Raw genomic sequence first — 14,039 nt, forward strand, 5'->3', positions numbered from 1 at the left:
CTCCATCAGGGCTGCCCGTTGTCACCGGTTCTGTTCATAACTTTTATGGACAGAATTTCTTGGTGTAGCCAAGTGGCGGAAGGTGTCAGGTTTGGTGGTCTTATTATTCCATGTCTGCTTTTTGCGGATGATGTGGTCTTGTTGGCTTCATCGAGCCGAATGTGAAGCGGTAGGGATGAGGATCAGCACCTCCAAGTCTGAGTCCATGGTACTCAGTCGGAAAAGGGTGGATTACTCTCTCCAGGTTGGAAGTGAGATCCTGCCTCAAGTGGAGGAGTTTAAGTACCTCGGGGTCTTGTTCACGACTGAGGGAAAGATGGAGCGGGAGACAGGCGGATCGGTGCAGCGTCAGCAGTAGAGCGAACTCTGTACTGGTCCGTTGTGGTGAAGAGAGAGCTGAACAGAAAAGCAAAGCTCTCGATTTACTGTTCAGTCTACATCCCAACCCTCACCTATGGTCATGAGCTTTGGGTAGTGACTGAAAGAAGGAGATTGCAGGTACAAGCGGCTGAAATGAGTTTTCTCCTGGACTGGACTCTCCCTTAAAGAAAGGGTTAGATACTCGGACATCCGGGAGAGACTCTGAGTGGAGCCGGACATCTTCCTGGAGAGGTGTTCCGGGCATGTCCAACAGGAAGGAGGCCTCGGGGAAGACCCAGAATTCACTGGAGAGACTACATGTCTTGACTGGCCTGGGAATGCCTTGGTATCCTTCTGGAAGAGCTGGAAGAAGTGGCTGGGGAGAGGGAGGTCTGGGTTTCTTTACTCAGACTGCTTCCCTGCAACCCGGACCCAGGTAAGCGGTGGATAATGGATGGATGGATGGATATATCAGTTTTATATTGGTCTCATGTCAAAATGACGCAGTATAAATGTGGAACATGGAAATATTAAACTTGTTAAAATTGTTTCGGTGCTTGTCTAGTTCTCTCTGGAGACCTTGCTTGCGCCAGAGACCTGGGAAATTTGCGCTTCAGAGTGAAACGTTCGTTCATGTTTTAATACTCTTTACAGTCTTTAGTTAATACTGTTTTTAACACAGTGCTCATTTGGAATCACGGAATGCAGGGTGTGTGCAGCGCTTCACACTAAAAGTCTGGTCCTTTTGTATGAAAATTTCTTTGTATGAAATAGACAGATATTTTCTTCTGATCTCCGCCTGAACCACTGTCCTTTTGCGCAAGCGGGTTAGTTTAGGAGCGCGATCTGTTCAGACTGATAACTACAAGCCAATCACAGAGCAGGAAGCAGGACATGTTGGATTGTGGGTGGAGGGCGAATAACACCATGCTTACAAGCCTCATGTGAGTTAAACCGTTTGACTCTGGGGATTTGAGGCCTGAAATAGACCACACTATTAATAAAGCATTTCTCCACCACAGCTGAGTGAGTGATGAATAAGCAATAACTACCAGCCGTCTCATCAAATACATCAACATCCACACGAACAACACAGATGATTGCTGAAGGAGCGCTTTAAAGAACATGGAAGATATATATATATATATATATAGATATATATATATATATATATATATATATAAACGGCCCAGATGTAAAGGATATTTTGGTCACGCTAGGATGTTTTCCCCCCATATAATTTTCTCCACTATTTTTAATTCATGGCAAATTCTTCCATCAACTCAGACTCCCTCAGGCACACGATGAGAGCAAGACGGGAGAATCAAGACTAGTGCATGCTTCCTCTGAAACGTGTGAAATCTTTTTTCAAAATTATAGCTAAACACGCTTGGATGAGAACACTACGCATTTATTCACACTGCAGGGCAAACTGGATATGCTTCTTAAGTCAGCGTCCACACTGGGAGCTGCACATGACCAAATCTGATGTGTTTGGTGAAACTGTAATCACATGCTGGTGTCGACACATTGGCTGTCACAGTCATGGCACAGGCCAGCTGAGAGACCTCGGATTCCTAGTTACAGACGTAGGACGTGCAACATCAGGGTCTGAATTGTACAGCTGTGGCATGGACATACATTTTTCAAAGAGACCTTCCATAGTTTCTCCCCAGAGATATCATCATTTCTGAGATCTTAACACCTTCACCCTGTGTAAGGTGATTAACAGTGTTGGTAATGAGAGGACGAGGGCATGATCTCTTTACCCTGAGACACATTATACATTACAGGAAACAAGATCAGTTTAATAAGAGAAAGTAATTTGAATTTCCCTTCTTTACAACGTTAATGTGTCAACGAGTCTAGAAATAATGACCTTTTTAGAAGAGGAGGGGGGAGAGGGTGTAATTATTTGACGATTAGTACTGAGCTTCATTAATATTAATGTGTAATCATTAGAGGGAGGGCAAGATAAACAGCGTTAAAGAAAGAGGACAATGAAGACAAACAAAAAATCAAAGTGGCACACACACACACACACCCAACAACATTAATTTATACCTGAGCAAAGTAAAACAGGTTGAATTTATTAAACTTGCATTTTAAAATTAGTGAGGGCAAAAAAAAGAATATGATTTAAAAACAGCCTGTACAACAGCATCCAGGAACCATGAGCGATTAAGAATCTCCATCGCAGCCTTTATTGAAGTTTACAGGAGTTTTGTAGAAATCAAAGAAGCAAAATGTCATTGGGCAACTGGAGACGTCTGGAGCTCGTGGGTGGGGGTGGGATGGGGGGAGTTTACATGTGTGGGTTTGCTCTTAAATAGTTTCCTTAAAGAACAACCAATATATTCTTTGTTTTACAACTCTCCTTGCTCTAACAGTTGGGGGGAAAAAAGAAAGAAACAAGAAAAAGAAAAAACATTCAGTAAACATTCTTCTCTAAAGGCAGTTCCCTCATATATACTGTGATTTCCTCTGTAATTATGTATACATAAACAAGTTTAATAACATAGCAATCAGTGGTTATTTCACAATTGGAAAAAGCACAAAAAGGTTTACACTCTTTTACAGGTAAATAAAAGAACGTGTTTCCTCGCCACTCGTATTTCGTGTTGTTTTTATTATTATGGGCATAGAACAGATGCACCTCTGTCCTGGCTTTTTTTTGTATGCAGATGTTTTTTGTTGGATTTTTTTGTCTTATTTTCATCCTCTCATTCTTAGGCTATTAGATAATTCAGTTTTGATTTTTTGTTTTTTTACATACAAATATTGACAAAATGGCAGCTTCGTCAGGGAAGCCATCGAGTCCATTTGATGTAGAGCGGATAGTCGTGAGGAGGCATGGCTAGGGGAAAGTGTCTGGACAATCATGAGGCTCATAGCTGTCCGTCGCTGCAGTGTGCGTCTGGACTGTCGCTCTGTTTCTCTGTCTCTGGGTCGGGAAGGTCCTTCACCAGCAGGGCGGCGCTCTTCTCTGAAAACTCCTCCCCGTCCGGCTCCAGGCCTTCGGGACACGGCAGCTTTAGCAGCTCCTCCCTCAGCTGAGCTGTGTGCCTCTGTGGGTGGGCAGCCATGCACACACACACACACACAGGTTAGAATTAGTGTGAAAATGAGCCTTTTCTCATAACTGATCCCTTTTACAAATGTAGCTGATCAACCAGGACTTGCTTCTTTAGTTTTGCCCTGAAGCCAATTCTACTCTAAAACACAGAACATCCATCATAACGCTTTCATCAATTTCTATAGATTCACTAGTGTTTAATAATGAGAACGCACTTAACATTAATAACTGCTGCAATTTTATTCACAGTATGGGTTTAATATCTTTATATTGGTTCTGAATCCCAAACTGCTCGACGTTTGCTAAAGGTATTTGTTTTTAATCCCTGTAGCTGACACTTGGCACAGGACATCGTAAGCTCTAGCACATGTGCAGCTGCTCCAGAGCGTCCCATTTCATGCTTTTCTCAAACTGCGTAACAGGACAACTGTGCATCTAATGAACAATGTGTGTACCTTTACCTTGAGTGCTGCAGCGTGGTGAGACATGGTGCGTCCGACTCTCTTGTCGCTGCTGTACTGCTGAATGTCAGAGATCCACTCTTCACACTGAGCCATGATCTCTGCTCTCTTCAGGTAGAAGTGCTTATGGATCACCTGCACACAAGCGCAACAAACACCCGCATAAACACATTTACGTTTGTGTATTACATGCAGGACCTACAAACAACTGATATTATAGTGTTCATGTCACATAACTAGAATGAACCATTTGAAAAAGCTATGAAAAGTTTGGTTACAGCTCTTTCACCTCAAATCAAGCCTGTGTTCTGTAACAACACAGTCGCGCTGTGATGAATTCCTACACTCCTAAGAATGATGGTTCTTCAGCGGTTCTTTATTAAAGAAAATGGTTCTACATAGAACCATGGGCTCTTAAATAGCCCTTTGCATGATTAAAGGGTTCTTTACATCATAAATGGGTTCTTCAGATTGAGGGTTCTATCGTAAACAAGCTTGACATCGAAACAATAGAAGAACCGTTCTTGGTGCCAAATAGAACCACGTATAGCACATTCTCCATCAATCTGAAGAACCCATTTATGATGTAAAGAACCCTGTAATTATGCAAAAGTCCTTAGAGTTCATTGTTCTACGTAGGACCATTTTCTTTACTAAGGAACCCTTATAGAACCATGATTTTTAAGTGTGTAGTCAAATGTGAACCACCGAGCTTGAGACACTGAGACCTTCGATGCTTAAACGGCTGCTCCATTTGAGAATACGTTGTGAGTTGTATGACTTGTGGTTTCCTGGAGCCGCTCTTGCTACTCGCTGACCTGATGCTCAGTTTCAATTTGTGTGTTTTCTGTCAATGTTTAGAGAACACCCACTAAATTATACCAAGCACAAGCTTGCCAGCTATTGTCTTTAGTCACTGCTGAACTGTGTACTTCACCAAAATGGAAGACTTCTCCTTGCATCACTGTTGGCTCATCTATAATGGGAGGACAACCTGCATCTAGTCATAGCCTCAGGAGTTGATGTTTCTAGCATTATCAAATCACACTGTGTCTGATCGCCTTGTTCCCTATGAAACACCCTCTTTCCACTCTGCTCCCCTGCTGGAGAGGGGAGGTTCAGTCGTGAAGTACACATCACTGTCTTCATCCTCTTTTATGCTGCTGCTAAAGCTGCAGTGTGTCTGGACTTCAGTGTGTTGAGTCCGGCTTTTTTCTGCGCAGAGCCGGAACTCTGCTGCAGAGAGAGTGATGAAACTTTGAAGTGCACAGTCAGTCGATACAAAAGAAGATAAAGGAGAAAAGACAAGTTTTAAAACAAACTGTTCAAACGGCATTCTAGCGCTGAGCTGTGGAGTGGTTTTTAATAGTTGTAAGGTAGTAAGAGAGAAACCAAAAGCAACACCTAAAGCGCCTCACCATGACTCCTGACTCATGTTATTCTCGAGTAATCCTGAGGCTAATAACAAAAAGAGAAAAAAGAAAGGCTTCTTAGCAATGCTCAGCAGTACTTTGCTGCGATTTGATCCTCCCTCTCGCTCTCTCTCACACACAGTCTACCTAGTACACCATGATGTAATATAGCTTCAAATCTGCCTCCATTCACTTGCCACTCAGGAAAGAAGACAGCCACTATCCAGAGGCAGGTGTCTGTGTGTGAGCAAAAACGTGCCAAAAACAGTAGTGTGTCTGAGTGAATTCAAACCTAATTCCATCAGGTGCCTATTTAAATAATAATAATAATAATTACTATCACATAACATTTTTCACAGGTTACAATATCATCATGTATTATTATACATTCTTAAATAAGATCATTTAAGATGTGTTTTCAACATGTTTTTTTAGCAGTAAACGATTTAGCTGTGTTACAACACGCCGATTTTAACCGACTCAATGCAGCCGGCAGAGAGGTGTGTTTAGTATTTACAACATTAAGACACAGGTGTGATTTTTTGAAGGTAATGGGGGACTTTTTCACCAAACATTGTTCTAAACTCCGGAGACAAAGAAATCTACCTGGATTGTGTATTGCACTTTAACACGGCCAGTGTTGGATGACATTTACTTTGACAGTGATTGCTTTGGGCTTCAAGATTTTTCTCATGTGGATTTTTGTTTTATTTTTTATTTTTTGACCGACTGAATAAGAATTGGAAAAATACTTACAGAAATACTAAGCCCTATCTGAGTATTAGCCAGATTTATTTAATGAAAACATGGATACAAAGGCTGACAGTGAGAGGGGGAGAGTTGGTCAAACCACCTGGCCTCACACTGAGAGTCCTGCCATTAGAACACTGATGACATGTGACTGAGAATGAAAGAGAAGATTAACCCGGTCTCATTGTGTGTGACTTTTGGTATTTGGCATGAACATCCATCACACAGAGGATGAGGAGAACAAGTGTGTAAACATCTGAACACACACCGCACACACAAACACGTGTAATCAGATTAAGACGGCTTGACAAATGACCTTTACCGTGTATGGTGGACACACATTGCCTTGCACGCATGCACTTACAAGCAATCAACACTTCAGCACACTACGCACTAAACTAGTCCACACATGTCTGAAAGGACAACATGAGAAACGACTGAGTCACCTGTGTCTAATGAGGTCAACTCATTGTCAACATTTTCTGCTCATTTCTTCAAGATGAGATTATTTTTTCATTTTTTTACATAATTAATCCACGAGTTGTTTGATGTACAACAGCGCTGTAAAGAAAGGCTGAAATTAACCTGTTGTCATGACATCATGATGTCAAAATCTTTTTTTTTTCTATTTTAAAAGTATGTATATAGAAAATTGTGGTGTACATGAAATACACAGTAAAGGCCGAATCAATCATTTAAAAAAAATCTCATAAGAATCAGAAAGATAATTCAGAATTTCATGAGAACATTCAGTTAAGAGCTTCAGACGCCAGGTTCCTTTTACCACCACTGTAAACGATTCTGAGGATTACATCTTGATGTAATAATTTGTAAATATGACAAAGTCCTGGAACATAATATAAAACACTGCAACTTTTGAATACAGTAATCGCTGGCTACTTTGCAGTTCATCTTTCGTGGATTCGCTGCTTTACAGTTTTTTTGTCAAAGGGGCTTATGGGCGCTATATCGCCTAAAATATCATTTTCTTATGGTGTGTAAATTAAAAGTATTTTTTATTATTATTTACATGTATTAGACTAGGCCTGTAGGTGACAAAATATATCATTTACAAGTATTTCTTACATACAGTACATGTATTGTTCATGTCCACATGCGAGTGAAATTTACTTACGCTAAATCACATCTTAGGATTTACTCTATTAAAGAGACTGGTAGGATATCACATGTAGTTCCAGCTGAAAAACATTATAGAATGACTGTTTAATGGGAAGGGTGGGTTGTTAACAGTACAGGGAGGGTTTTATAAGTCCAAATACTCGTTAAATACATAAAAAAATATCTTTCCTCTACTTCACGGAAATTCGTTTTTCGTGGGTGGTCTTAGAACGCATCCCCCACGAAAAACGAGGGATCACTGTAATACTAAACTTTGTTGTCATGTTAAATATATGTTAAAAAAAAAAAACAACAACCACAAACTGATTTAAGAAAGTGGTCTTAATATATCCAATGAACATGTGTCAATGACTTGTACAGTAAACTAAACAAATTTTGTTGATATTGCTGATGTTTTGAAGAAAGACGCATAATACATTTATAAAAATAAAAACACAGATTTAGATTCTATATTCTAAACTCAGAATTAATTTAATAATTCAATGCAGAACATCAGAATTTATTCAAGGATCTTTAAATCTACAGTGGCAGAACTACTGGTTTAACGTTTTGTTCTTCATTTTAAATAATGACAAACACTTCACAATTAATGATCACTTGAACCACAAAGCCACAAGGAGCCCTGGTCCCTGGGCACTTTTTCCATGGATGCTCTGCCAGAACCTGTAATGCAGCGATTTTTAGCTCCAGCTTGTTTCCAGGGCGCTTTCTGCCTTCAGTAAGTGAAACAGAAGCTCACTGAGGTCAGGCTGGTGATTGACTTGGCCAGTCAATTTGACAAGCCTCAGAGACATCTACAGACCCAGATCCCTCAGCAGGGCAGAATAAATCTTTCACATTCTAGGCACTTTTTATACCTATATAAAATTACAGCTGCTTCCTTCTGGGTGTAGATTTAAGGTCCCAGGATTTTTAAGAACAAAAATATTCAGAAAGACTGTAGGTCATGTTTCATAAAAATACATGAGCCTTACAATACGACTGACATAAACCGACATATATAAAGGCTTATTCCTTGTGTTAGTTGTGTCAAGGCTGCTTTAGTCAATTTTTCGATGTCTTAATACATGTGACATATTGTGTTATGAAAATGATAATGTACCATTTATCATTAAAATTGTTACACTATCTATAACTGCAACAAGACCACAGTCAGCTTGAGTCACCTGAAATAGCATCAATAAATGTAATCTATTGATCATAAACATGGCCTATTCACATATCAGAAGCATGCTGCCATCCCTGAAAATGCACAGAGGTAAACAATATTAGTCTCGTAACCTGTGTTACAGTTAACTTTATAGCTACAGTGATTTGTGTTCATAAGAAAACCTTGGTAGTACATGGTCTTTCATGCAGATAGCTTTAGGATATCACAAAATACCCATTTAAAAACACACAAGCAGTGGTAGAGCAGAGAGCAGCGTGGTCCCAGGGTTTACTGGATATTTTCCCATTAACTGTCATAAAATGTGCCTAATCAGTTTTTATACGCATGACCTGTTTTACATCTTTTGGTTCAATGTCTAATATCATAGTTAGTGCTAAGCAGTTACTACAAAGGTTCATACCAGAACCGAGGAAATTATTTCTTATGTGTATCTTTGGACCAGAACCGAACCTCAAACACTACATTTACAAAAAATATATAGACTTGTCCATGCAATATTTAAGGATTAATAAAGATTAAACTAATTATACCACAGTTAGTTCTGACTCTGCAATGTGATTGGCTGAGAGACAGTCCAGGAGTGCCAGTATTGCACAATGATTGGAGTCTGACCGAAGGTCAGGAATCATTTTCCGTTCACGCACCTTATTTTGAACAGAGTAAAAGGTTATAGCACAGTGGACTGTTATCTTCTTTCTGTTTTGTAACAAAAGAAAATCTGAAAGAAATAAAATTTAATTGCTATGTCTATGTGGTTTATGTAACTCGAGTCGAGGCTCGTCTTTTTTCTCCGCACGGCTCTGGAGTGATACTCCAAACAACTCACTTTTAACTTTTACAGAGAGAACTTGGCATCATTTAGTGTATGATCATGGACGGGTCCAACTTCGCACAAGTTAAAGGTCCAGAGTTTGTTGAAAAGAGCAAAATGGAGTGTGTGACGGAATAGAACTATTCTACCTCGCGGAAGGTTGATAAACAAATCATTTCTTTAATTTTCTAAAATCTCCTTTATCTTAAAACCTAATAATAAACGGCAAAAAAGAACTCGCAACAATACACTTGAGGTTTGTGTTATACTGTGAGATATTGGCACTGGTGTACTGATCTTCGGCACTCAGCTGCACACCAGTGCCAACATCTCACATTATAGCACTCCCTCTCGTGTATTAGTGCTTAATTAGAAAATCAGAGAGGTCAGGTATTGATGTGGGTGATTAATTCTGGAACAAAATTACTACTTCACTCCACTTGTGCATTATATGGAGATGATCTGATGAATGCCTTTATTTTAAAGTGGCAGAACTAAAAGTAGTGTTTTCATTTTCATATTTGTCTGTTTCTTTGCCATTTTGTCCATTCTTATGTTGACAGACAACAGTAAGAGGCCTCCTATTTAAATGCCACATCTAGAATCTTGTGTTTGCGCTCTTGTGCATTAACTAATGATGCAACAGAGTACAGCTGGCCAAGAATCAGCTAAGCAGCCAATTCTCCAATTACTATGTTCAAAAAAGGGCTACAATTCACACATGGTTCACTCAACATGGATAAGCACGCCCTCAAATAAAGCTGACATTCTGCACTTTAAACACTTCTTTCAAATGTGTTTCCTCTCAAATACAATGTCCGGGAGTTGGTGTTGCAATAAGCACTGAATGTAATACTTGAAACATGTGTTTTGGACTGTCAGCAACATAATGCTGTGAATATCTCGGAAGATTTGGGCATTTCCATCCTGAGTCTTGGTGCTTTTTGAGCGATAACTATTGCAGCTCATTGCACCTCTTGCAGCAGATATTTCTCTAGCTGCCCTTGCTCCAGCAAAGGCCCCGTATACCATTAATGGATTTCTAACTTAATGATAATTGCGGTTTATGAGAAATTATCAGTAAGGTTTCAGAAAGAAAACCCAGCAGGGTTTCCAAAAAGAGGTGCTTACTGCCGCACTCAGAACACCAAGCTGTTTTCAAACCAATAAAAACATAAAACCCACACACACTCTTGTGTCCCTTCAGACGACAGCCCATGGATGCACATTAACAAGGAACAACACTGCATATGTCAAACGGTGTAAAAACCCTTCTTAACATTCACTGTACATTCCGTAAATATAACATTTTCAAATTATGTAGAAAAATGCCCAACACAAGATATAAGGATTTGTTAAAAGCAGAACAGCATACACATTCCCTTCAAGTAGTAAACACATCAGCTGGCATAGGCTCTAATATAGTGCCACTAACAAACTAAGTGACCTTTAAGGTAATAAAGACCAGGGGCGACAGTGGATGAGTACTGAACCTTGATATCGTTCTCTCGACTCCACACAAAATACATCAAAGAAACTACTCCATCTCTAAACCACAGGGCAAAAGCTGAATCACAACAGTCCTTCCTTTCCACCTATAGCTTTATTTCATTTCTGTGACAGTGAATTTCATTCATTCCCTCCACTCTCTCTTTTACGGTTAAGAACTCATAATTACATACAAAATTACACACTTAGTACAGTTTCTCAAAGTCACCTGAACCCACAGACTACAAAATAAACAAACACAAATAAACCAATAAATAAATTATAAGATATGAATGATATATGGTAAAGTCCTCAAATACCAGTTTTAAAATACTCGTCAAACCTAGACATTACTGTTTTCCATTACTGTTGTAGCACCTAGAAAAAGCCATACATTTTCATTTCATTTATTTTAATAAACCTAACATGAAGCCAATAACTGCAAACAATCTTGCAATTATTCTTTAACTTACAAGCTCAAGCAGGACTGCAATCATGCATTGGGGGAAATAAGAAGAGGGTGTGTGTGAGATCGATGGCCTTGCCAGTGTTGCTATGGAAACCCGGGCGGCCGTGGCACGATGCTTGCTGGCTCAGGGATCTGAGTGTTGTATGGAAGCATGGCTACTGTGACAGAGAGGCAAAGCTCGGGTCATATCCCTTCCCCTCTCTCTGGATTTTTTTTCTCCCCCCATTTGTCTCTTTCAAATTCACAAAGACAATCTCTTTCTCTCTGACACATTTACAGGTGAGTGGTCAAGCGGGATGTACCTGTTAATATTTTCCCATCAGGCTTTCGATGTATCCATCAACATTAATGCTGTTCAGATCTCTGCTGGTCCCAGAGGGACAGATACATATGCATAGCCACACATCTGTATATAATATCTTTATGCAGGCTCCCGTAGACTTGTGGATTAAAGCAAGAAACAAAATAGAAATATGACATGCACCGTTCCTAAAGGAAATGTAATTTCCATAATGTAGTTGATTTCCAGGTCTATATTTTGATGGAAGACATTAGAAAATGATTTGAACTGATTACAGTAAGTGACCATATGCTAAAGATGCAGCTCACAGAGACTGGGTTGAAAATAGTTAACCTGTAGGATCTGTCCTGGTTAAACTTAACTATAGAGTTCAATATCATGCTACTTAAAATAAATAAAACACGATTCCTTCATAATTTCAACAGCAACCAACATATAATTTTTGATAACATTACTATAATAAAAGTAATAATAACCCGATCTTTGCCTCTCACCACCACATCACATCATGTGCAGAGGAGACAGCTAGACACTCTCCCTGATATGGGACTTCACTAAATACAGTACAGTAGGTAAATAGGCAGTGATCTGTAATTTACTTTAACATTCTGTTCAGTCATTTCAAAATGACCTGAGAACGCATTTATCATCAAATCCAGCATTCATACTCTTTCTAATAGTCTTCCAAACAGTAGGCGAACTGATCAGTTTATGAACATATGGTCTATCTCTGCATGTTTAGTTGAGGCTAAGGGCCAAAAATTCAGCAAGAGTGTTCCTTTGTGCGAGAGAATAGAAAAGGCACACTTCTCTGCTCAGGAGCTAACGGACCATTTCACTCCCCACTCTGACGTCAAGAACTTGCCGTTTATTACTGTGTGTGCAAGAATGTTTATGGGAGATGTACCCAGAGCCAGTGGTTTGCTGTATGTCGCGTCTCTCTTGGGGCGGTACCTATGTGGGTGTGTCAGGTTAAATCACTTTATTAGAAACAATATGTGAGAGGGAGAGAAAGAGAGTGTGTATGTGTGTGTGTGTGTGTGTGTGTGTGTGTGTGTGTAGGGAAGTAGAGCCTATTTCGAATTCTGCTGCGCTTGTGTCTGTCTGATAAAACCCATGTTCCATATCCCTGCTGCCAGCTGACGTCACAGCTGCTTCCTTTTGCTCGGTTCCCCATCTCTCAGCTCCTAAACACACTGAACAACACCTGAATACAGATGCCAGTCAGTGCTCTATCTGCTGCCACTCTGCACATCATTCAGTTGATCTCTTCTTAAACCTGTGCAGCAATACAACCGGGAACATTTCACAGCTCTTCGTGCACTGATCCTGGTCAGATTAACACAATCTGTCAGGGAATTAGGAGTGGGCGATACGGAAGTGATATTATATCACTATACTTAAGATATATGTATCTTTATTTTTCTTCCTTTTTGGGCCACAGACACTACTAAAAAGCCGTCCTAGTTTCTCACTACGATACAGGACGACTTCTATAATCAATGTAAGCTTTCTGAACAGCTTAAGTGCAAATGTTCTTCACATTTCTCATATGGAATTGGCAGCAGAGAACAAACATCGTAGACATGTTCTCCCGAGTACAAGACGACTCGCATCAATATGACTGCATGGGATTAAACTTCTTGATTTGAAATGTGACCAAAACTTGTGGCTTGCGAAGAAAAACTCTCCAACCCTGGAGTGTACGTTTCCCTCTCTTTCCGTGACGGCCCATGTCATTAGCGGCAGACTGGTAATGTTAGGCTTATGAGCCAAACACTAAAAATACTCCTTATGGTACCTTTAATTCTGCTTATTATGCCTGTGAGCCCTGCTGTCTTTTGCCAGCCCACGATGGCACCGGAGCTCAGCTATTCTAGACTGAGGTTGGCATGGCAACGGTGAGAGCACTAGATCTAATGTGCCCTCTGGATGGCACAAAGATAATATATCACTCTTATTACTGTCCTCCCACGTTGGCATGGATACGAGGTGCCAAGCACGTTTGCAATCCACTCCGGGATGTCGCGTTCTGATGCAGACGGTGAGAAACCCTTAATAACCGCCCGTCCTCGGGAGATGGCACCAAGGAAGAGCGCCCGCTGGGGAAGGTGGCAGGGAAGGATACAGCAGTGATTAACGTGCGATAGTGGGCATAGACTCTCATCCCCAGCGCCAGGCTTTCGGCCCATCTCTTAACCGAGTTAATGAGGGACAGTGTCCACATCGTTATGACTGACTCAGGATGGCACGACTATTGTTCTTACACCAGAACAGTAACTTTACCATCTGATGTTTTAGACAAAAGTTTGAGGTTAATGTAAGTTACCACATTCTCTAATTGTAAAATAATATTTCCAGCAAATTTTAGTTCACAATTCAACAAATTGGTTTAACAGAAAATGCAGTTATGGCTTTTGCGTGTTTAGTTCTAATTCTAAATTTAAACATCTTGAACTGGATGTTATTTTCATGATCATGCCTAAAGTTTTAAAACATTTAAAACATTTGGAGTGTTTTTGCTTTTTGCTGTGAGCAATGTAGTATTTAAAACAATCCCTTTCTGCAATGATGAAAGCAGCTCTGATTAGCATATTTTT

General features: G+C 40.1%; 1 protein-coding gene across 6 annotated transcripts in view; it reads right to left on the reverse strand.

Moving 5' to 3' along the window:
- Window positions 1–2,438: 2,438 nt before the first annotated feature.
- The window catches only part of birc6 (baculoviral IAP repeat containing 6), a 125,700-nt gene continuing 114,099 nt past the window's right edge, over window positions 2,439–14,039 (reverse strand). For all 6 annotated transcript variants that reach the window (XM_066671079.1, XM_066671048.1, XM_066671053.1 and 3 more), the window contains exons 74-75: window positions 3,898–4,032; window positions 2,439–3,428 (exon numbers count right to left, since the gene is read on the reverse strand). In XM_066671079.1, coding sequence (XP_066527176.1) covers window positions 3,249–3,428; window positions 3,898–4,032 — 315 coding nt within the window. In that variant the 3' untranslated portion in view covers window positions 2,439–3,248. The remainder of the gene's footprint in view (window positions 3,429–3,897; window positions 4,033–14,039) is intronic.

This window comes from Hoplias malabaricus, chromosome 1, assembly GCF_029633855.1.
Source record: "Hoplias malabaricus isolate fHopMal1 chromosome 1, fHopMal1.hap1, whole genome shotgun sequence".
NCBI lineage: Eukaryota > Metazoa > Chordata > Actinopteri > Characiformes > Erythrinidae > Hoplias > Hoplias malabaricus.